General features: G+C 52.4%; 9 protein-coding genes and 1 non-coding gene across 10 annotated transcripts; 3 read left to right on the top strand and 7 right to left on the bottom strand.

Annotated features, from left to right (window-relative positions):
* Window positions 1–337: 337 nt before the first annotated feature.
* J4E82_006174 (uncharacterized protein) lies at window positions 338–1,614 on the top strand (the record flags this gene model as incomplete). The annotated part of the gene is made up of 4 exons (XM_051732431.1): window positions 338–998; window positions 1,048–1,340; window positions 1,392–1,466; window positions 1,516–1,614. The coding sequence occupies 4 exons, from the start codon at window positions 338–340 to the stop codon at window positions 1,612–1,614; spliced, it is 1,128 nt and encodes a 375-aa protein (XP_051587797.1).
* Window positions 1,615–2,292: 678 nt separating this feature from the next.
* Window positions 2,293–2,928, top strand: J4E82_006173 (uncharacterized protein; the record flags this gene model as incomplete). Its single annotated transcript, XM_051732430.1, has 1 exon — window positions 2,293–2,928. The coding sequence occupies one exon, from the start codon at window positions 2,293–2,295 to the stop codon at window positions 2,926–2,928; it is 636 nt and encodes a 211-aa protein (XP_051587796.1).
* A 1,269-nt stretch (window positions 2,929–4,197) lies between these two features.
* J4E82_006172 (uncharacterized protein) lies at window positions 4,198–5,878 on the bottom strand (the record flags this gene model as incomplete). The annotated part of the gene is made up of 3 exons (XM_051732429.1): window positions 4,198–5,345; window positions 5,396–5,557; window positions 5,611–5,878. The coding sequence occupies 3 exons, from the start codon at window positions 5,876–5,878 to the stop codon at window positions 4,198–4,200; spliced, it is 1,578 nt and encodes a 525-aa protein (XP_051587795.1).
* A 1,183-nt stretch (window positions 5,879–7,061) lies between these two features.
* On the top strand, window positions 7,062–7,487 carry J4E82_006171 (uncharacterized protein; the record flags this gene model as incomplete). Its single annotated transcript, XM_051732428.1, has 1 exon — window positions 7,062–7,487. The coding sequence occupies one exon, from the start codon at window positions 7,062–7,064 to the stop codon at window positions 7,485–7,487; it is 426 nt and encodes a 141-aa protein (XP_051587794.1).
* A 596-nt stretch (window positions 7,488–8,083) lies between these two features.
* CDC48 (AAA ATPase cdc48) lies at window positions 8,084–10,749 on the bottom strand (the record flags this gene model as incomplete). The annotated part of the gene is made up of 5 exons (XM_051732427.1): window positions 8,084–10,162; window positions 10,216–10,465; window positions 10,514–10,569; window positions 10,621–10,648; window positions 10,703–10,749. The coding sequence occupies 5 exons, from the start codon at window positions 10,747–10,749 to the stop codon at window positions 8,084–8,086; spliced, it is 2,460 nt and encodes an 819-aa protein (XP_051587793.1).
* A 986-nt stretch (window positions 10,750–11,735) lies between these two features.
* J4E82_006169 (uncharacterized protein) lies at window positions 11,736–12,278 on the bottom strand (the record flags this gene model as incomplete). The annotated part of the gene is made up of 2 exons (XM_051732426.1): window positions 11,736–11,932; window positions 11,990–12,278. 2 exons carry the CDS (start codon window positions 12,276–12,278, stop codon window positions 11,736–11,738), a joined length of 486 nt encoding a protein of 161 aa, XP_051587792.1.
* Window positions 12,279–13,885: 1,607 nt separating this feature from the next.
* On the bottom strand, window positions 13,886–15,009 carry J4E82_006168 (uncharacterized protein; the record flags this gene model as incomplete). The annotated part of the gene is made up of 2 exons (XM_051732425.1): window positions 13,886–14,493; window positions 14,556–15,009. The coding sequence occupies 2 exons, from the start codon at window positions 15,007–15,009 to the stop codon at window positions 13,886–13,888; spliced, it is 1,062 nt and encodes a 353-aa protein (XP_051587791.1).
* Window positions 15,010–15,743: 734 nt separating this feature from the next.
* On the bottom strand, window positions 15,744–15,829 carry J4E82_006167. Its single transcript has one exon. It is a non-coding gene; the product is annotated as a tRNA-Tyr (tRNA).
* A 366-nt stretch (window positions 15,830–16,195) lies between these two features.
* J4E82_006166 (uncharacterized protein) lies at window positions 16,196–17,590 on the bottom strand (the record flags this gene model as incomplete). Its single annotated transcript, XM_051732424.1, has 2 exons — window positions 16,196–16,714; window positions 16,763–17,590. 2 exons carry the CDS (start codon window positions 17,588–17,590, stop codon window positions 16,196–16,198), a joined length of 1,347 nt encoding a protein of 448 aa, XP_051587790.1.
* A 1,067-nt stretch (window positions 17,591–18,657) lies between these two features.
* On the bottom strand, window positions 18,658–21,858 carry J4E82_006165 (uncharacterized protein; the record flags this gene model as incomplete). The annotated part of the gene is made up of 1 exon (XM_051732423.1): window positions 18,658–21,858. One exon carries the CDS (start codon window positions 21,856–21,858, stop codon window positions 18,658–18,660), a length of 3,201 nt encoding a protein of 1,066 aa, XP_051587789.1.
* Between the last annotated feature and the right edge of the window lie 1,101 nt (window positions 21,859–22,959).

Here is a 22,959-nt window from a genome sequence, read left to right as displayed (position 1 = left end):
AAAAAAGTTGTCAATGGAAATTGTCCCGCCGAATGTTTTTTGAGGCTTATCGATCGGCGTATCGGGCGGCGCTAAGTGACGGCATCCCCCCTCGCACCTAACAGTAGAGGGAAACACTGCGCCCAGTCCAATCGCATCGCGTACATGCTAGGTCAACAAGACCGAGACGGCACCCATAATACACAGACGCCCCCTGAAGTTGGCATACAATTGTACGAGCAGGAGAGTCGCCAAGAAAGAAGAAAATACACGCTCCGCTTGCGTTCACCGTCTCGACGCGTGCCAGGGCGCTTTCAGCTCAAGTCACGGACCGCGGGGCCACGGAGACATAGTAGTCATGGAGCCAGAGTACCCGAGTCAGGAACCCGCGCAGCAGGCCTCCTTCGCACCTGCCGTGCAAGTCGCGCCTGAGCAGCTGCAGCCCGAGCCAGTACTGCCCGAGCAAGTGCCCGTCCAAGGCGACCAGGAAGCGCAGAAGCACATGGACCAGACCATGGACGGCGCCGACGACAGCATGAGCTCCACCATCACCGCCTCGACTGTCACGCCCCTCCCAGACCTCAGCCAGAACACCAGCCTGAACAACAGCCCCAACCCCTACGAGCAGCCTCACCGGCCCTCAACCTCGTACTCAGACACCGCGTACCAGTACACCACACACAACGGCTCGCGTTTCAACACCTCCTCAGACGCCGACACGCCTCCGCGACATGGCTACTACGACGCCAACAAAGAGACACATATGGGCCAGTCGCATTCGCGGCCGAGCTCGCAGATGGGACGGTACCCAACCTCCGAGGGCAACACGCGCTCCAACTCGTACCAAGAGCAATCACGGAGCGCACAACAACAACAGCAGCAGCAGCAGCAAGAGGCTGCCAAGAACGCCAGCGTTGTCATCAAAGTTGGCATGGTTGGAGACGCGCAGATTGGAAAGACCAGCTTGATGGTCAAGTACGTCGAGGGCAGTTGGGACGAAGACTACATCCAAACACTCGGTGAGCTACACAAGCATGTTCCACAGAATGCAACTTCTAACAACCCCAGGTGTGAACTTCATGGAAAAGACCATCTCGATTCGAAACACCGAGATCACCTTCTCCATCTGGGATCTAGGCGGTCAACGCGAATTCGTCAACATGTTGCCGCTGGTCTGCAACGACGCCGTTGCGATACTCTTCATGTTCGACTTGACACGGAAGAGCACGTTAAACTCCATCAAGGAGTGGTACCGACAGGGACGCGGCTTCAACAAGACTGCCATCCCGTTTCTGGTCGGCACAAAGTACGACCACTTTGTCAACTTCCCACGAGAAGAACAGGAGGAGATTTCCAACCAGGTACACCTCACCTGCTAGGGCTAAGGACAGTACCAGACTAACATTGCCTAGGCTAAACGATTTGCGCGAGCAATGAAGGCCAGTCTGATCTTCAGCTCGACTAGTCATAGTATCAACGTGCAGAAGGTGAGAGGCTACTGTTTCAATCGCCGGCCCTGTGCTAACATTAGCTCAGATCTTCAAGATCGTGCTATCAAAGGCCTTTGACCTCAAGTGCACTATTCCCGAGATAGAAAACATCGGCGAACCCTTACTCCTCTACCAAGCCGTCTAGTCGCCGGACCGTAGAGACCGTAGAGTCAGATCCAGAACAGAGGGAACACGTATGAACCTATCTGAGGGCCAGATCGGGCACGTCTTCTATCGGAATGTTACCATGAGCGAATGATTTTCATGACTGTTTTGCGTGGGATTGCATGGCTCGGCGATTGGAGCAAGGTGCTAAGATACATGGTTGGTACAAAACCGGCGTTCTTCTGCTTTGTGTATGCGGAAGTGATTGTATGATTCGAACATCAAGGCCTCGGCCGGGGCGCAGGTCTAGCGCCAGGAGCGCGCAAGATACGCAGCCTCACAGCAAACATCGTAGTGTAATAACTAGTAGTTGGAATCGAGCATGTCTTGCTGGCATTTACGTGATTTCAAGCAACATACATGGCTAGTTGGCGGTAAGTTTAGGCGAATGACGTAAGCTTCCGCAGCTAAAAAGTGTATAATCCCAGCATGCGACACCAATCATCAGAGCTTCAATACCACGCCCACGAAATCTCGCCCAGACTCAGACACAAAAACAAGACAACGCAGCCGATGTACCACATCGCGAACCGATTCACATACTAAAGATAGAAAGCAACGTACCGCCACCTTGCGACTAGAACCGTCAGTCAAATCGAACTGCATAGACTTTTCTGAGCACAGGCTCAACGAGACACACCTACCATCCACCACCATAATGGCGCTCCCTCCAGTAGCGCTACCAGGACAACTGCTTGGCAGTGTCGACAAATACAGTCCCGGTCCAGGAACGCACATTCACGACTCACAGATCTATGCCTCAATAGCTGGACCCGTCTTCTCTTCACCGTCACACCCTACCACGAACACGTCCTCCAAATCCACCAAACTCGCACCACTGCTCTCTATAACGCGCCCGCCCACCTCCACTGATCCTGGAATTCTCGGTCCCAATTCTGGCGGCGGCGTACCACTCCTCCCAACGGTCAACAGCACAGTCCTAGTCCGCATAACGCGTCTCGGCCCACGCTTCGCCAGCGCAGAGATCCTTGTCATTGACGATGCAGTTTGCCGCGAAGCGTTTTTAGCACAGATTCGGCGCGAAGATATACGGGCTACAGAGAAGGACAAGATAAAGATTGAAGAGAGCTTCCGGGTCGGTGACTTGGTGAGGGGCACGGTGATTAGTTTGGGCGACAGCGGCAATTACTACGTTGCTACCGATCGAAATGAATTCGGTGTTGTCTTGGCAAGAAGTGAAGAAGGTAGGGTCATGCATCCGGTTAGTTGGAAGGAATTTAGGGACCCAGTGAGTGGGAAAGCAGAGGCGAGAAAGGCAGCCAAGCCGTTTTGATGGAAGATAGAGAAGACTAAGAAGAGAGAGAAGCCTCAGCCTGTTAGAAAGACGACGGCAATCGTCATTGAGATACCCATGAGGTGGATTTCAGAGCAAGACTAAGCGTGCTTGACATGGAAGAGAGGATCCTGAGTAGAGGTACAATGTTTATTCATTTTGGACGAAAAGAACGAAGATATATTCCTCCAGGGATCCACAAGGATTTTTGATGCAAGTCAACGGAAGAAACAGTTGTTCATATCAAAACCTCCCTGTCTTGTTACTGCCAGCCGCCTACACGCTCACGAGCGAAATCTACCATTGAGGACGACATCACAACGCCGCTATGCTCACCTACATAGAGCCCCACCACAATCTAGATGCAGCGGCAGTGGTCCGGCCGAAAAGAGCCAGTGTAGCTAAATATATCCTCTTCCCTTCCTCAGACGTGGCGAAAATAGTAGCGATCCAGAATAGCAGCAAGACAAAACCAAACCCACCCCGTAGCGATTGATGTGACAAACTTTCGGTACCTGCATCATGACGTGTCACATATATGCAGGCACAATCACGCTTGACGCATGTTCCATGACTCGAGGCCAACACATCAACACGGATATGGCAGGACATGGCAAGACATTGAGAGATGTCGAAAACGGCGAGGTTACGATGGGGATTGAGCTACAATGCCCACACGGAGAGTGACTTTTCGTGGATCAAACGCAGAAATCAACACATTGTTGCATTTGGAAGGAAGAACGTAATACGACACGACAACGCTCGCTATACGCCTCGAACGTGTTTGGAATAATCGGCAGATGCTCACTGTAGGAGTTCTCCTTATATGGCCATCCACACAGAATAGTATCATCTAAAACTCTTCATCCTGATCCACCCACCACTTCTGAACCTACCCTTTTTCTTCAGCAAAGTCACCGTGAAACCGCAGCCTATTCTCCCAAGGCATGAATGTAAATAGTACAAGGGCCGTGATTGCGCCGAAACTCCGATCATGCTGTGGGTGCGCTAATTGCGCTGGATGAGCGAATGTCGTCATCCACGCCAGGCAAGATGTTGTAGATATGACATCTTGTATGATCCCTGATCGTAAGGCGATGTTCAGAGAACAGTTCCTCCTTCCATACATGCTGCGGTGACGTCGTCCACAACAGCGTCGCTCGATCGACCGCAGTATCGCATGATGCCGTTCTCAGTGACGCCCATAGTCTTACAGTGTCAAACTCTACCAGGCAGTAATCGTCTTCTATCCTGTAGCGTTATGCCTGTCTACAAGACACCTCCAGGAAGCGGTGTCCCTCTATTCTGGTTGCCCCATCCGAAGCTCTCTGTCTGCGGATTCACGGGCCGTACATCGTTTCCACCCACGGTGCTGACATGGCCTTCTTGTGGTGCTGCGTGCTTTCTAAGCATGAACATCGGTTTCCGACCTTCTTTGTCAAGTTGTTTGAACAATATCAGCGGCCTCTCATTGAGTCCCAGGCATCGCTCTTGGTCACCGTGTACAATGTACAAAGCATACTGCCGCCAGTCTGCCGTGATGTTGTATTTTTTGAGCGCAACTGGCAGCACCTTGTGACACGGATCGTCGATGGACACTCGGAACGACTTGAATATTTCGACTTGCGGATTCGTAGATGGGGTAGATGCGGGATTGGATGTGGAGGCGTTCATTGAGCTTGAGCCACCAGAGAGTGGTGGGTCACGATCGCGATCGTCAGGGTTCGGCGTTGGTGCAGCGTTGTTTCGCATCGGTCGTGACGACAGTGGTGCGGGCGTAGCGCGGGGATCGCGATTACGGTCGGACACAGCAGTCGAGTCTGAGTTCCATGTGTTGTTTTGACTCCACCCTGAGCTGCTGTCGTGATCGTGCGCGCTTCGAGGTATTTCGCGGTTGTACTGGCGGCTTTGTCCTTGGTTGTATGCGGGAGATGTTGGGGAGGGTTGCGCAATGGAGTTGGGCGACAGTTGCGGGCCGCCACCGAGAGATGCTGTAAGGTGTGAGGAGGCTGCCACGGCTGCTGCGGAAGGATCCAAAGAAGAGTGATCGACAAGAGCGCGATGTTCTTGGATCGTTGGAGAGGGGTTCTTTGGCGCGGATCCAAGGAAAAGCTTCTTGGTGGAGAACTTACGCGACAGACTGCTTCCACCAGATCTCTCTTGGGTGGCAGGTGGCGATGTGACAGCGTGCTCGTGAGGAGTGGGTAGGGGTTGGTTGTCCTTGAGCATGCGCACGAGTGGCAGAATCTCCTCCCGTAGCCGCTTGTTCTCGTCCATGACCCTGCTGAGGTCTTCTCTGAGATGTCGCAGCTCCGACTCAGCCGTATGTATGCGCTCGTCGCGCGCCTGGACTACGCGAATGACCTTGGCGAAGTCGTCTTGGGTTGGCGGCGCTTCCTGCGCTGATGTATCCGCGGCTGAGGCAGTGATTAGAGGTGAAAAGGCATAGAACAGACAATGGACTCACACAGGGGGACGTAGTCGTCCGGGTCCATGGGCACATTCTGCCGTATCTTGATCTCGTAGACAGCTTTTAGTATGGTAAGGCGATGACCCACACTGCCGACACCCAGCTCCTTCAGCTCGGCATGCTGTAGCGCTGCCAGCACGTCGCCCGTGATGCCCTCATCTACAAACAAAGCATTAGCAAAGGATAGCTGGCGCGGGCGCGGAGCCACCTACTGGCAAAGGTATCCGAGTACTGCTCCAGGCCCAGGTCCGCGATGAAGTCAGCCGTCTGGTCTTCGTTCCACTCCATTATGTGCCCTGTCGGGCTGCTCTTGCTGTCGCGTGAGTGGGTGAAGGTGGTGGGCGTGTGTTCGGTGCTCAGCGGGCCTGAGCTCGTGGGGGAGCTCTCGTACTCGGCGGGTAGGGTCGGGCTAGATATGCCCTGGCGCTCGAACTCGTCATCGGCATCCGAGTCCTCGTGGTACTTGGTCGTGTAGGCCATGATGGGGGTGACGTCGATGGCCGGGCAGCGTCTCGGAGGGTTGGCAGAGGGTGGAGTGAGGTGATGCTGCCAAGCCCTCTCAGCAAGCTCGTCGAGGGGACGACGTCTGTGTTATCGATGGCGATATAGCCCGGGCCTGGCGTCGTCGATAGGGCACCCTGTCTGAGACGAAGCGAGATTGAGCCGGCGTGTTTCGTCTCCAGCGGGAGCAAGTGGGATATCCTGGGCGTGGTCTCAGATACACAGCTAGCCGGTGGCACTGCACTGCGCAAGGCGGGGAGGGTGAAGGTCTCCTCAGGCGGCCAGGCGTGGCGGTCGTTAAGCGCTTTGTCGTCGACGCCTGATGGGGGAGCGCGTATCCTCGGGGGCTGCGATGGTCCTTGCAGGCGTCGTATGCTCTTGCGTGAAGTAGACAGCAGTCGTATGATGCACCAGTCCAGAGTAGAGTGAGGAGACAGACTTCACAGCGCACGAGGAAGAACAATCAAGATTGCAACGTAAACTGGGTCGCCTGCTTCTGGATGCCAATACCAATACCGTCCGACAGGCGGCTAGCAGGGCCACCGAAGCCAAAGCGGGAAAGAGGTCCGTGCTTCCCATACTACGAGCTTGGAACCAATATTGCGATAAAGGATGCAGGTACCAAACTCCCAGCTTCGCTTTCACCACCTGACTGTGCGCGTCTTTGCCCTTATTGCAGTATCCCTCGGAAGCACTGCACTACCTACAATCCGCTCCGTTGCCCTGTCTGCCACTTTCACTCCAACCACGCCAATCCAACACTCACATCCTACAATCCCCCTACTTTCGGATCCGCCAAGTTGCAATCTTGCAAGTCATCGTTCGCACCACGAGCCCGCAACGGCACCCGGTAAACCACGCACATGCGTCGCAGCGATCTTCACCGCCAACGTTGAACTAGGGCAATCTGTGCCGGCATCTGCCCGAATACGGCTACCCCGACCAGTCGTTTAAGACGCTGCATCCCAAATTACGACATCCGGGTACCTCCAAGCTTCAAAGCACAATCCCACGTGCGCCCAACTCCCCGTCGTCTACGCGAACAGGATCATCCACTACTTCAATATAAGGTAGCTCGCCCGGTATTGAAAACTTTAGACGAACATCCTCCTTTTCTGTTCTCCTGTCTTTTTGCAACCCATCGGCTCACCAACTCGGAACCATGTCTCAATCCATCAGTGTGTCAACGACTCAGGCCCAATCTGGTATATCCCAGGATCTCCGGAATAACATCTACTCGGCCCTACTCTCCGGCGATGGCATCCGCAATATCGAATCCACTCTTGATGAATCCTTGCGCGTCTCTGGCTTCAAAGATGCTCTGAGAGCCTACATTACCGATCTCTTCCGCTCAGGCCAAGCCACTACCTGCGAGGAAGCCCGGAACCTGGCCATGCAGAAAATCAGGGAGCAGACGCGTGGTCTGGGCGAGGATTCCAACGGAGTGAACGGAACTACAAATGCAAATGGCGAGAGTGGGGAGGAGGTCGACTTGAAGATTCCCAAGTCGGCAATCGACGCCGGTGCAAAGACGGTCATGAAGGAGTTGGAAAAGGTGTGCGACATTACATACGAAGACGACAAGTGATTGCTCTCGCTCGCATGAGTAACCCACATTTTAAAACGCAGCAATACCAGAAACCGGTTTGCCAGTCTATGCATCGGAGGAGAAAATGCAAGAACAAGAGCTCAACACATGGCCGTAGCGAACGGCAGTATCGACGGCACAGTCGGCGTCGCGTACGCGACATCCTCAAATAGTGCTGGTGCGTCCCGGATCTTGTTGTGAGAGATACTAACATCACCTTGCATCTCCGATAAGCACTCCAGCGCCACTCAGACACTTTGTATGTCAGCGATGTTTGGGCTTGGCGACTGGGTAGGACATGAATGTATGAGCAGGAAGAGTTTGTGACAGAATAGGGGTGTGAAATAGATGTCGGTGTAGAGTTGTACAGCACAGTAGCAGAACAGCCGTGGAGCACAAGTTCATTGATAACATGCATTCTCATTCAGGCCATTGGTTCGTCAAAGATACTACTGATATCTCGTCAAAGCGCCGGCAATTACGCGCGCCTCCATCTATGTATGGGGCATCAATAGCCCCTCATGCCATGTGATGAAAAAAGAAACCCATTCGTCATGATTTCGTACTCACTCGTTCCAGCTATTAGCTGCAACTTTCTAGTTGTACAAATCCTCGTCCTCGCCACCAGCACCAAAGGTGTTTTGCTCACCACCGCCCGCCGCATTCTCAGCGTCGGGGAAGCGGAAGAAGCTTGAACCTCCAGAGTTCTTCATTGACTGTGCAAAGGCCTCGTATCGGCGGATCTCAACGTCGGTAACGGAACGACGAGCAGAGCGCATAGCCTCCTCGAAGTGAGCCTTGGTCAGCACAGGTACTGGGTCCTCCTCGTCAACTTCCATATCAACATCTTCACCAGCAGCCTCGCGAGCCTTGCGGCGCTCGATATCGATTGCAATAGACTGCTTGATGGCGAGCTTAACAGCACGCTGGGTGACGAAACCAAGATCGGCACCGGAGAATCCGTGGGTATTCTGGGCGATGAAGTCAATGTTGACATCCTCAGCAACAGGAGTCTTGCGCAGCTGAGCCTTGATGATGCTGGCACGCGAGGCCAGATCGGGTAGAGGAACGTAGACGAGCGTGTCCAGACGACCAGGACGGCACAGGGCGTTGTCGAGCTGCTCCGGTCGGTTGGTAGCGCCGATAACGAAAACATTCTTCTTTGATGTCATACCGTCCATCTCAGTCAGAAGCTGGTTGACGACACGGTCGGATGCACCACCAGCATCTCCTTGAGATCCACCACGCGACTTGGCAATAGAGTCCAACTCGTCAAGGAAGACAACGCAAGGTGCGGCGGCACGAGCCTTGTCAAAGATGTCTCGGATGTTGCTCTCTGACTCACCGAACCACATGGAAAGTAGCTCGGGACCCTTGATGGAGATGAAGTTGGCCGCGCACTCGTTGGCAACGGCCTTGGCAAGAAGCGTCTTACCAGTACCAGGAGGACCGTAGAACAGTACACCTCGCGAGGGAGACATACCGAACTTGAGGAACTTGTCGGGGTGGTCGACCGGGTACTGCACAGACTCAATGAGCTCGCGCTTGACCTCTTCCAGACCACCAATGTCCTCCCACCGAACGTTAGGAACCTCAACCACGGCCACTTCACGAAGAGCCGAAGGGTTAGAAACACCAAGAGCGAAACGGAAGTTCTCCATGGTCACACCAAGCGAGTCGAGAACCTCAGCATCGATGGTGTCCTCGTCCAGATCGATGAGATCCATCTTCTCACGAATCTGCTGCATAGCAGCCTCAGAGCAGAGTGATGCCAAATCCGAACCGACGTATCCGTGAGTCTCAGCAGCAATGGTTTGTAGATCGACATCGTCACCAAGCTTCATATTCTTGGTGTGAATCTGCATGATCTCGAGACGGCCGGTAGGGTCGGGAATACCGATGTCGACTTCACGATCGAAACGTCCGAAACGGCGGAGGGCGGGGTCGATCGAGTTGGGTCGGTTGGTGGCGGCCATGACAACGACGTTGGAGCGCGCCTTCATGCCATCCATGAGAGTGAGCAGTTGCGAGACGACACGGCGCTCGACTTCACCGTTGGTCTTTTCACGCTTAGGCGCGATTGAATCGATCTCATCAATGAAGATGATCGCTGGCGAGTTCTTCTCGGCCTCCTCAAAAGCCTTTCGCAGATTTGACTCTGATTCACCGGCCATCTTGGACATGATCTCAGGACCGTTGATCAGGAAGAAGAAAGCACCAGTCTCGTTGGCGACGGCACGAGCCATCAGCGTCTTACCGGTACCGGGGGGACCGTACATCAGGATACCACGCGGGGGCTTGATACCGATGGACTTGAACAGCTGAGGATGCCTCAGCGGCAGTTCAACCAACTCTCGGATCTGTGCCATCTGCTTCCTGCAACCACCAATATCGTCGTAACCGACCTCGTTGAGGTTGCCCTCCTCGTCCTCACGCTGAATAGGCTCGCCCTCGCAATGGATGACGGTATCTTGTGCGACAATACCGAACTCCGGTGGGTCGACCTCGACAACCTTGAACTCCACTTGTCGCATACCACCGCGGGCTGTGAAAGTGTCGCCTTGACGAACCGGTCGGTAGGCTTCGCGGAAGTATGGGGCAAGGAAAACGTCGAACAGCGATCCGGTGATGCCCTCGACTGTGTCGGCGATGGGGAGAACTGCGATGCGCTTGGCCTGCAAAGGTTGTCAGTCTCGATTTTACAATGACTGGGACTGAGAATACATACGTATTTGATATCCGGGCACGGGTGGATGGTGATAACATCACCGTGCTTGACACGCAGGTTGTGGCGAACGACACGGTTTATCCGCGCGGAGCCGTCATCAAGATCGTCGTCTGCAAGCACGATGAGGACGGTGTCCTTCCGCTTCTTGCCCTTGACGAGAACTGTGTCACCGCGGAAGAGCTGGAGAGTCTCCATGGTGTTGTTTGAGAGAGCGATAATCGAGTTGTCATCGTTGACGGCGTCGGTGACACTGAGAAAGTTAGGAGAGGCTTCTCAAATCGCTTCCTGGAGCACCTACATCAGGGAGTTTGGCTTCTTCTTCTTCTTGAGGATGGCAGTCGCGGTCTCATCGTTCTGTGGCGGGTCAGTAAGGGCAGGCGCAGAAAGGTGCTTCGCGGTGCCTACATCCTTGGGCTCAGCGCCGTCGGGGTTCCTGAGATGCTGTTAGTCGCTGTCGCAAGTGCGGAAGTGGTGGCAAGCGACGTACTTTGAAAGGTCCACCTTGGGCTTGGAGTGGTCTGGTTCAGCCGACATCTTGCTGATGTGTCTATATGTGGTTCTGCGAAATTACTTTTTCAGTGCAAAGAGGGATAGAAGTAATTGCAGCGCGGTTGAGAGGGTGGTGAGTGGTGTGGGGGGGTAAGATGGAGATGATGGATCTCCGGTGCTTGGGGCGTCGTGGTTTAAGTAAGTTGGAGCTTGAACAGTCGGTGATCTCACTGCTCGAGCTAGCTTGATGTTGCCTTAGGGTCCGTGCTCCTTCCGCCGCAACATTGGAAGTTGCTGGAAACGCTTAGACAAGCGGACCTACTAAGAAACACTGTGTCCCTTTCACCGCGGATTGCTTGCCGCCACCCTCGCAAAGTCCTACAAGGGCCAGCTCGTGCCACTACCCGCGACTCCAGAGTGAGACTGGCGTTGTTACGCGTCCGACTGGAGCCTGCTGCAGCCTCATATTACGCCACCAGAGGAAGCGCCAAGAGAGATGCTCCATATCGGCCCTTCGTCAGTGCGCGATAAGTAAACCTACATGTCCGCCACGTACGGTACAACACGACAATATCTACATGCATGTGTGCCTTCCACTGATACTCATGGATAGCACGCATATCTAAGAGGGCAACTCTCACCAGGCAAAGAAGAAACATTTGCTGTTTCACGTCATGGTAGATCTGCGTCTAACGGTTTATCGATAAGATGCGGATCCGTCTTAGTTGGCTGCTTCGTGATTCCCGCTACGGTAGCCAGAGTGAAGCACCAGGTGGTACTGCGTTTCGCAACCTATCCCCACTACCAGTCAAGGAAGAAATACGAGCTTCGCTGGAAATGAAACGGGCGTCTCCAGGAGCTTGTAGGTTGACTTTGATCTCGTCAACTTGCATGTCTCCTTTACCTCACGAGCCTGACATTTCCTCGTCCTTTTCGGTCTAATCGCCCTTTTATTTACAGTCAGCTAGTGAGTGAAGCTCCCAGCTAAACATTACTCTCGCAACGACGAAGGCTCTCTATGCTGGATCTACCTACGCGTCCTGATGTTGCATCCCACGAGAAGCTGCACATGCTTTCTTCTCTATGTCGCGCAAGCAAGGCGCTTCGAACATGTTTGCGTATATAATGTTCTTCATAGTGCCAACAGCGACAAGCACCCAGAGCAGAACGACACTAATTCCAAGTATCGTTCCTAGAATCCTAAAGAAAGCGGAAGGAAGTTCTTGTCCTATGGTAATGGTAGACATTGTAAAGACGCCAATAGGAAAGGTGAAACCCCACCAACCCATGTTAAAAGGGAACTTGTTTCGACTGATCGACGCGACAGCGAAGAACAACCATACCAGACCGAAGCCCCAGAGTGTGATGGCGGTCATCCAGCCTAGTACGTAGAGGACCTCTCCAGCTACCGGGTGCAAGGCTTTTGTATCTGGGAAGGTCTTCGAAGCTTGAATGCCGAGTTTCAAAACTGCGTATCCGCCCTGGCCCATGGGGCCGAGAGGCAAGAAGACGCTGACGATAACCTCCTGAGATGGAAGGTTATGAATGGCAAGACGATGGAAGTATATAACCATTATCACGAGTGCCAGAGGTAGACCCATACCCCAAAGGACATAGCTGGTGACTATGGTGACAAGGGCGTGATTCGGGTCAGGCAAGACCGAGGCGACAACGCCGCCAGAAGCTGCTGCAACGATGCAGGCCACGATCGGCAGAAGCCAGGCTGCTGTCATCGTCTCATGGCGGTTATGATGTTTGGTCATCCTGCAGCTATATTAGCTGGTGGCGTTCTCATATTCCTCGCAATAACAGAAACACTTTGAGGCGGGATCTTGAGATTCAAGCGACAAACATGGTCAACTCACATCTGGAAAGGTAGCCAGAGGCAACAAGCAACGCTGAGTGCGACGTCGAGCCACCACATGCCCCACAAGACGTATGGTGTCAAGCCAGCCCATTTTGGTACGCAAACAACGGCGAACATGTTGACGATGGTAGCAAATCCCATGGGTATTGTGCCAAGAAACAGCGACTGTACCGGATGACGAAGCATCAGAATCCATATGGCGGGATACAGTGTGTATCTGAGGACTGATATCATGAGCATGGTGGAGAATATGATGATGTTGAGTATGAAAAAGGCGATGCTCAGCGCTCTCAACGAGCGATGGTAGCTAGGGTAGAGCTCCGAGAAGGTGTGAAACAGGACCGCGACGATGCCTGTACCCATGGTGACGGCGAACTGAGGCTCATTTAGTCTCTCGTTACTCATAAACTCCAGTATCTGACGATGCTACATACCCATGCAGGTGTAAAGTTTTGGACAATACGTCGCCAACCCCGACGGTCCGCTGGAATGAGCCATCTGGGCAGCGCTTGGCCATCTGAAAGCGCGGCTTGACCACTGCACAAATCAGTTGGTGTTATACGAGCTCCATGCTGTATCGCACATGGCGCCGACATTCTGATGCGAGAGTTGAGGATGACAGTGATGAACTTGAGGTGATCGAGGGTAAAAGATTAAGATCAAACATAACGCGGAATCCGCTCCTCACTTATGCAAACCCTCACGGCTTAGAGTCATCGGAATCTCAGGCTAGGCTTTATTCTCTTCAGGATGGCCTGCATTTTCATATGGATCTGCTGATAGCTTTGCTTACACAGACCATGACGGCCGGATCCTCGGCGATGGCCCGAAATTCGATACGTCAAAGGTACATGACTCAAAGCATCTCAACAGCGCGCAAGGGAAGAAAAACAGTTTTTGAACAATGAAATTCGTTTGTATTCGAGGTCGTATGATGATTGTTTACCAAAGACTGACGCAGTAGCGCTTGGGCAACATTGAGAGCTTCAGAGTAACTGAGTCTAGCTGATTGGGGTCTAGATCGAGATGCGGCTTCCGGAAGCACTCCACGAACCTGTTCCTGATCTTCGCACACGACACCTGACAGACCTTATCGCTGGAATGTAGTGTTTTACTCTGCAATGCAGAGTTATGTTCATGCTCGAGCTGCACCTGCTACTACTACTACATACACTTCTGTTTGCCTCCTGAAGCAACATCAGGCACTTGGTTTGTCAAGGTACTTAGGTACTGTGGTCAAGGACTTATTGTTATCACTTTCTAAGGCCTATATAATGTAGCTGATGCTTTTGGAACTGTTGTTTGATAATGATACTACAACACGTCTAACTTCTGCAGGTTCGAATTGGTAGCATTGATGTTTGCATTTGCCATCATGATCTTTTTTTTATCCAGATCAAAAACGATGTAAGCTCCTTGCATGAACGGAGCGCCTAGGCTTGCTGTATCATCCCCATCTGAAGAAAACATCGGTAGGAAACATTCAGTCGTGCCCGAAGACGAATCTCGAACAAGCATCGCAGCCAAAGGAGTGCTGATCTTCGCTTGGTTGTTGTTGAAGCCGAATGAGAGGCTCTCTCCGCGGGAGCCAAGATCACACGGCACACTGCCCAGCTGACCAGCTTGATCGTCAAAATTCGCACCTATAACCATGGCCATGGCGCGTAGAGAAGCTGATGGAATGTTCAGCGAGGGGTTTCCAGTGTCGATCAACGCCGGAGGGAGGCCGCCCCGTGGTGCCAAGTCGACGTTGGATCTCGAGGAGGATGAGTTGCCGCTGACCAACTGCATGGAGCTGAAATCGATTACAAATTGCGACGCAACGCCTCCATTGTTCAATAAAAGTGGTCCTGCATTTTGGAGCGGGCTTTGGAACTTCGCGGTGTCAACACCGCCAAACACAATAGAGCCCTCTGGACTGCCTGTCAAGAGGATACCGATATCAGCCTGGCATTCATTCGAACATTTACTATGCTCAACTTACGGAAATCGTTCATGAAGATACCATATACATTGGCATTGATAGCACCAGTATCCTTGAGATTGGCCAATGTATTCTGGTATGGTGGCTGGACAACTTCGTTCTCAATAGGACCGATACCGAATATGGGGAAAAGTGGATTCCCAGAAGGCAGCGAACCTTGTTCGATGACTCCAAGTTGTGAATCCGACACACTTTGGTTACCGAGCATCAGTGTTGTCTTGACGAATCCTCCTTGGAACACAGCACCGTTTGCAAAACTCGTGTTGAGCTCTGTATTGACATCTGTAATACTAGTGTCACGATCCGTATCGAACGAACCAGTGACGAAAGGTGTGCCAGAGCATTGCTGCTGTTTGTCTTGACAGATTCTACTGCCTGTCCTTGGGATGACGAGATCACTACTTCCCGTGTCCAAGATCGCCGTTATCAGCTGTGGTGGAGTACCGACCCCCATCGAAACAAGAGGGATGAAAGGACCCGCGTCATCAATATTAGAGTGCTTTATCGGTATCGATATAAGCTTGGGAGTTTGCGCCTGCGCAATGTGCCCAATAGATAAAAGTGATATACATAAGATGACGGTATTTAATCGGGGAGACATGGTGAAATGACTAGACGAAGGCGCTGAAGAAAGAACTGACTGATGATTGTGGACGAGGATCTGAAGTGATGATTTGGTCGTGACTATCTTTGTGAACTATTCTTATAAGCACACGTTGCCGGGTACCGGATACTTCTTGAAGAATTCGTATCTCTAAACCTTTCTGCATGTACATGAAGGGCCGTCTTGACGACGTTTTGGTACGCTAGTTGTTCATAAACAGAGACTACCTGGGGAGTAAGGGCACCGCCCATTGGCCAGCCCAGTACCAGTTGTATGCATGTTTCTAGGGTCGCTAGGAATGCTTCCATTGTGGCGTTGGGTCTGACGGCTGCTAGAGGCGTCAAAAAGATCATTATGCCGGAGTGGCTCTGGGCTTGGGCGTCTGCATTGAGCTTTTCGATAACCATACTATGATCTGCCCTGTCTGGAGCCGGTCCGATGTCACGGCTGGTAATGTCCCGGGTATAGCGCATAGATAGCTTGTTTGGAATGCTGTTTCGACTTTCCCCAAGCTAGCTCGAAACACCTCATGGCATATGATACTAGGTACAGACAAGAGCAAAAAAAGGCAAAAAGAGAATTATTCTCCCCACCATGAGTCGAACAAGGGACCTTCTGATAACAGCAGATATTACAGTCAGACGCTCTAAACCAACTGAGCTACGGGGAGTTTTTTCTCGATGGAGAATTTCTCATATCGCCAATATACAAAGCTCATCGCGGATATGGGATACTGTCCCTTTTCACCACGACAAAGTCGGGGCACATGTGGATATCGGCGTCAAACAGCCTAGTGCGCTGAGCATGCAACACAATCGAGTGCCTGTAGCGCATTCAGCTCTCTACATCTCGCGCTCTTTATTTGAGCAAAGCTTTTCTTAGCCTAGTGATTGTAGCAGCTTTCAGGTCCGAGCTGAGCCTCGTTATATCGATCTGTGTGGAACGAGGGACACAGGTACGAATGAAAAACAAGATAGATTGTTTATCTGATTAGACGGCCAGTTTAGAAGCGAGTTCGCGGTGTGCCATATGACATCTAGCCCCTCCACACAGCCTCAAGCACGCACATGAAGCTCAACGGATCAGCTTCAACTCTAACAACATCGTATCTCTCATCAGCCTGCTCGAAGATGTCCTTCCACGCCTCTACTGGCCTCTCCTTCGCGTTAAATAATGCCATCATCCTCAGATCAGTGGCTGTACCAAAGCCCTGTATACTCCTTGGCAGCTCCTCGTTGCTCGGCTCCTGTTTGCCCACATAATCGATGAAAAGAACGCGGGCACCGGGCCGGAGTGCGGGCCGGAGTGCTTGCAATATCTTCACTGACTCAACGTCCGGCCAGTCGTGTAAGATCCACTTGAGCATGTAAATATCCGCTTGTACAGGCTGTGGATCGAAAAGGTTGTGTGTAAGAAACGAGACGCGCGATCTTAATTCGGATGGGAATTCTTTTTCGAAGACTGGGGCGACTTCGGGGAGATCTTGGACTACGATCTTGAGGTTAGGGAACTTTGTTGCAAGAACAGCATCGTCGTGACCAGCTGAACCACCGAGCTGATGACTGTTAGTGTTAGGATGAGGATCAGGTCTAGGTATACTCACGTCAACGACCGTGACTTCGCCCTCTGCCTTCCAATCGATGGCTTCGAGTACCATGTTTTCGGTGTGGAACAGATCCTTGATATAGGCCATGAACTTGACGAAGTTCCTCTGTCGCCAGCCCTTCTTCTCACCCTCGCCATCGTTTTCGATAAACTCCCAACTGGTCTCATAGTCACCCCACGCTTCACCGCCAGAGTGACACAGCCTAAAAGCAGTCTCTTTTATGTCCTTGCTTATCTCAGGTTTTCCTTGCGAAAAGCGTCGCAAAGCTTCTGGAAGCAAGAACATTGGGGGACCCGTTTCATCCAACACCATCTGCACGAGTGCAGACAAACCAGAGTCTTTGGCTAGTGCAGCAGATCGTGAGCTATGTTTGACTGAGGTCGATGTGGGCGAAGGTTTGTGGAAGAAGCGCATCGTGACAGCATGGTCGATGACACGACTCACCACCTCAAGAGGGAGCTTGGTATGCCTTGCTATATCCTCAAATGTCGCTTCGCCATCGACTGGCACCGCACCCCAAAAGTCAAACTGGTTGAGGACGTTCAAGCATGCCGTGTCTGGAATGGCCATGTGTACGTAGTTAAACACGCTCTCACTCGGCCCTTGGCTTAGAATCCACATGTCCTTCAACGCGTCCTCAAGCAGTTGTCGGGTCATGAAAACATCTCCCGGGAGTTTCTCGTACTTGATCGGACTGTCGGCCTCAAGAGTGACTGGTGTCACATTTTCAGCCTCCAGCTGCTTCGTCATCTTAGCAGCCAGCTCGCTGATTTGGGCCGCTAAGCTGTTGAGCGTTGCAATCTCATGTTGCTGAATGGAACCCATGTTGCCGTGCTTGGATGCCTAGAGTGAGTAGAGGGATACGTCAAAATTGGGAAGCAAATATGGCTGATATATATTATATCCCACCAGTACTCATGTAGGGGCGCTCTCCGTCATCGGAGTACAAGAAACTCGGAGCATCGTCCGTATCAAAGTCTTTTCTCGTCATGCTCTACATCTTTGGCTCAGGTATGTCGGCTAGCTAAGAATGATCGCGAGACTGCAGACAAGATAGCTTATGATTGGCGCGATCTGAGGACCGGTCGCTTGAACGGGTCTAAGGAGGGAGACTTAATCCGAGGTCGTGTCCGTAAGTATGCACACTTATGGCATGATGTTGTAGCCATAGCATCACCAGTGGAACGACGATGTTGCCCATCAGCGCTAATCTGATCATCTTATCAATCTGATAAGATTTTTCATCTCCGAGAGCCTGGGCGCCAAGGTGGTGTACTTTGCCAGCTGCCGCTTCGAGGCAATTTCCCATATGATGCTACGTCAGGGTGGGGTGCAATACGAGCGTCGCGGAGCACATCGCGATGTCTGCTGAATGTATAACCACTGATTACCGAGCTTCAGTAAAGTGCAGAAGATCGTGTGTAGCGTGGTGATAGTTGGACTTACCTAGGTAGCTAGGGAGCGAAGAACTGGCCGCTTAAGCACCGAGCGAGACCCGAGGCACCGAGGTTTTGGCCAACAGAACGTAGATTACAGAAATAAGAGCAATTTACATCGACAGCAACCAACTACCTGCCTATATGGAGTGAATCCTCCATTTCGTCGCTACGACATTGTAATACACTGTTTTTTTTTTTTTTTTTTTTTTTTTTTTTTTTTTTTGGATACCTCCAGCAATTGGGATTGGGACGAAAAGCGAGTGTGATTTGATGTAAGACATGTGTCGCATTCTTCATTCAATACGAACACCTAGCACCATGACTCAATGACTACATTGCGACTCATGCAAGTCTTCAAGAAACCGCTTCTAAACTCCACGACGCTATGCAAGCACAAATGCATCGACCTTCAATTAAACATTTGATCCCAAGAAATATAGTGAAGTCAACAACCTACTTCCTTCCAATGAGCTTGCTGAGCCCACTCTTCTTCTTGCCATCCTTTTCCTTCTGACTCTCCTCCTTTTCTCGAGCATCCTCGGCGGCACGCTCATCCCTTGTTGGAACTCTAGGTTGATCTGCGAAACGGATACCAGGCGTGCGTGGCGTAGGTGAAAGCGTCTTTCGGCTTGGCTCAGCGGTGCGCGAGTGTGTACCACGACCAGTCTCAAGTGGGTCACCAGTCTCTTCATCTTCAGAATCAGATTCGGGAGAATTGTCTTTACCTACACCAAGGGCCCCCAGACGACGCCTGCGCTCTGCCGCTGTTTCGCCTTCAAACCCTTCTTCTGGTTGCTGCGATGGCGGCAGAATGGCGGAACCGCCTGAAGTTTCAGCTGGTATATTCTCCGCAGCTAAGCGACGTCGGCGCTGTGCAGCGGTTTCGCCACCCTGATCGCTGGGTCGGTTCTCGAGATCCTGGCGTACGGAGTGGAAGGGAACATGCTCATCGTTACTGTCCACTAATGTCAGACCTTCGGGGCCCCGACGGTGGCCTTCTTCCTTAGCCGCTGGCGATTCGATCTTATGAAGTTCGGCCTCGCCCTCTTCTCCAACAACCGGGGGCATATTTGCTTGTACCGAAGCTGCACGGCGGCGTTGTTCCGCAGTGTGGTCCTTAGCATCTTGGTGTGCGGCATCTTTGACGGCCTCAGGGGCATCACTAGCTTGTACAAACTTCGCCCTGTCTTTAGGGTTCATTTGCGACATTTGCTGGATGAACTCAAGCTTGCTCATCCGACGGCCACCAGCTGTTACGGTGAAGCGGAGTAGATCATCGTCTTCTTGCTCTTTCGCTGCGGCTTCCGCTGCTTTCTGTTTCTTCTTGTTGTTATTCGCCGCTTGGGTGCCCGATGGTCCAGCCTGTTGTGCTGGTACACCCATGTGGGTTCCCATTCGCTTGAGACTCTGAACGGCACGACTAGACGTCTCTACCATAGATTGGCCGCGATGGTTGGCAGGTCGGCCATCCTTCCCCTTCTTTGGAGCAGCCGGTATGTCGTACTTCTTCAGGACCTCGCCATCCTCATCCTCAACAATAATGGTATTACCATATTGGTATGCGAGAGCGGGGCCGTTCTTGTGGCTTGATTTCTGGGCTGGCTTCTCTGCCTTTGGTGGTTCTGTGGCCTTTTCCTTTTGATTCTGGCCCTTGTAACTTTGCATTCGGTTGCGCCAGGTTTTATGAGGGTGTTCAATCGCGCTTTCAATGCGACCGGGTGCTTCTTCGAGTGCGCCGCCATGCTCATCTTGCGACACGCCACCGTGGACATGCTTTGTACGCATGAGCTCCTGCGCCCTCTCACGGTCATGCCTTTGCCTCTCCGCACCGTGCTCACCATGACTGTCTCTTACACCGAGAACATTTCCTTCTTCATCCTCGATGACAGTCTCATGGCCCTCCTGATACATCTCTTCTTCTGGTACCTGGCTCTTCATCTTCTCTTTACCACTCGATGAACTGTCGCTAGAGATGGCCATCGTATCAGCAAAGGTACCAGTGTCTTCGAGTTCTGCTGGTAGCCCCTTCTCTTCATCACGCCTAGCAGGACCAATGGCGGACTGCGAGATTGGTCCACCTGGACCTCGACCAGCATCCCAGCGCCTGCCTCGGTTCGCAGGCTTTACAGAGTTACTGTCCTCTTCCTTCTGGCGACGTAGGAAACTGCTGCCAAAACCTGCCGTCGCGAGCTCTGACTTTTCATCCATGGATGATTCAGAGGGACGTCGAGCCATAGAAGATCTGGAGCGTGATTGGATGCGGGGAAGACGATCCATCCAGCCGGGCCCGTTCTCGTTCGCTTGGGTGTAGGACATGGAAATTGTCAGGGTATTGATGCGTTTTCCAAGGGTAAAGACAGCGATTGAACTTCCATGAACAATGATACTAACGATGACCAAGAAACATGTAATGGGCCAGATCATCTCGATGATGTTCAAATGCTCGAAACCCTCCTCCGGTAGTACGGCTAGCGGGGTCGTCGTATCAGTCTCCAGCTCGGCTCTTGCAAGGATCGCTACAAACAGGCCACCGACGCCAATGGGTCCGAAATGTCCAGCGAAGGACGCCTCTCGCCAGGTCTTAAGGTCGGGAATGACAGGTTTGAGCGCCAACATAATCGGAATACGGCGGAAGAAAAGTACCAGAATGCCGAGCACAACGAGACGCCATGGTGTTATCCCGATGAGCGGTGCGTTGAACAATTCCCAGGGGATGATGGATCCAAAATAGACGAAGAATGCCAAATTGATCAGCAGGTCGATAACGTTGGATACGTGGGATTCCTCGGTTTTCTCCAGGAACCATCCGTCGTTGGAAAAGCCTACACCACAGGCGAAGCCCACCAACAAGTCATCCATGCCCAGCAGGGCACCGGAGCCAGCACAGAACAACGCCAGCACGAAGTAGAAGACGAGGAAACTCTCTCGATCAATGAGATCCTTCTCGTGCGCCCACCGAATAGCGCGACGCGCAATGTATCCAACGACAACTCCATAGAAGGCGCCGAAGATGCATTCGTAAAGGATGGTGTAGCAAAACCAGTGATAAGCGACCGCGTTGGCGTCTGGTCGGTAGTGAATCAAGTAGATGGCCAAGTAAACGAAGGGGAACGCCATGCCATCGTTGCAGCCAGATTCACAGGACAACAAGTCTCGAAGATGTTTGGGTACTCGCTTGGCGAACTTGCCTTTACCGACGACTGATGATGCTAAGACAGGGTCTGTGGCAGTCACACAAGCTGCAACGCAAAGACTGTCAAGCCAGTTGAGGTGAGAGTGGAACAGGCCCCAGATGAACAGGCTAGTTATTAGCCAGCCAAAAGTCATGACTGGAAGCAGTAGTGCCACGACTGACTTCCAGTGCTTCTCCATGTATGCGCGAGGCAACTCGACACCGACAGCGAAGCATTGCACGACAAGGACAATGCGCGAAAACTCGAGGGTGATCAAGTCGACGTTGCCCCAGGTTGATGGATCTATGAGGTTTGCGGCATGTGGACCGAATATGATACCACAGATTGTCGCGACTGTGGCTTCACCAATGTACAGACGCTCCTTGATCACAGAGGAGCACAGCATGAACAGACTAGTGAAGCCTCCAAGGATCAGGTAGACCAGATGCGGCTTTGTGATGGAGAGGTGGTCCCACGCCATTGTGACGTTTTGATGGTCCTTGTCTCTATGTGTGTTTCTGTATCCGTCTAACTATTTCTCGCACGTATACGACGCCTGTATGCGGAGAAGCGAAAGGCAGCTCGGCGCGGTTGGTGGCCGAGGTGGGCGAAGAAGAGTCTCGCGGGCGAGCAATGGTTATGTAGGGAGGATTTTGGCACCGGGGCCGCGTTGTCGAGAGAAGCGGTCAAAGGAAGAGAAAGGTGGTAGCGAGACCGAATGCATGTATATGGGGATCCGCCCAGACGCCGGTCCAGCACAGCCCTATATGGCAATGACGGTGATGGTATGGTATGCCTGCGGGGCCGTGGAGAGTGCTCCGCCTTTGCTGTCGCACAACTTTTGGAGTGGCCAGTTAGTGAATGTTATGGGAGAAACAAGAAAACCCAAGCCGAATGCTTACGAGGTCTAGGTGCCGCTCGGCAGGCTCATCCGAAAGCTTGGATGGTGCGCGTGGTAGTCGGCTGTCAACCAGAGTCGAGCGCGATTGGGCGTGCGCAGATTGGGAAAACAAAGGCGCGTTTCTGATCAAGCCACTTCAATTGCCAGGGCGAATCGTCGTCGTCGTCGGGACTCTTCAGCTCGACTGGAAAACGAGCGAAAGAAACAGAGATTAGAATGCGATTATCTCTCTTCCATACTAAAGTGCTTGGTACTTGGCAATGACGTTGGTTGGCTCCGGGGTGGACTAGGAATGGCCTAATCGGACGCCACCGTTCAACAGCCACACTGTTCAACGCGATCTTGGGTGCCGAAACTTGGCCGGCAAAACTTCCGCTACATGAACGAGTCTGGCGGACGGCAACCCAGCAAAAACCGTTCAGAAACGGTCGAAATCGCAGCGTCTTCTACCAAAGCAACGGCTGGGGGCGGAGCTCAGTTCGCTCCGATAGGCCGCGCTACGAGCCGCCCCAGCCTTGGAACTGTTGTGCCCAAGCCTTGAACACGTTCGCTCTCGCTTTCCGTGGACAACCTCTTGACCTCATGCATCGTCGTTCTCGGAGGGATGCCACATGACAAAGCCTTCTGCACGCTGCTTATCACATGATGGTTCTGTATGCAGGGTGCTGCATCGTCTATGCA

Source organism: Alternaria postmessia (assembly GCF_024291825.1).
Source record: "Alternaria postmessia strain BMP 2775 chromosome Unknown scaffold_35, whole genome shotgun sequence".
In the NCBI taxonomy this organism is placed as follows: Eukaryota; Fungi; Ascomycota; class Dothideomycetes; order Pleosporales; family Pleosporaceae; genus Alternaria; species Alternaria postmessia.
Note: the sequence above shows the minus strand (reverse complement) of the source record. Positions and strands in the feature narration are given on the sequence as shown.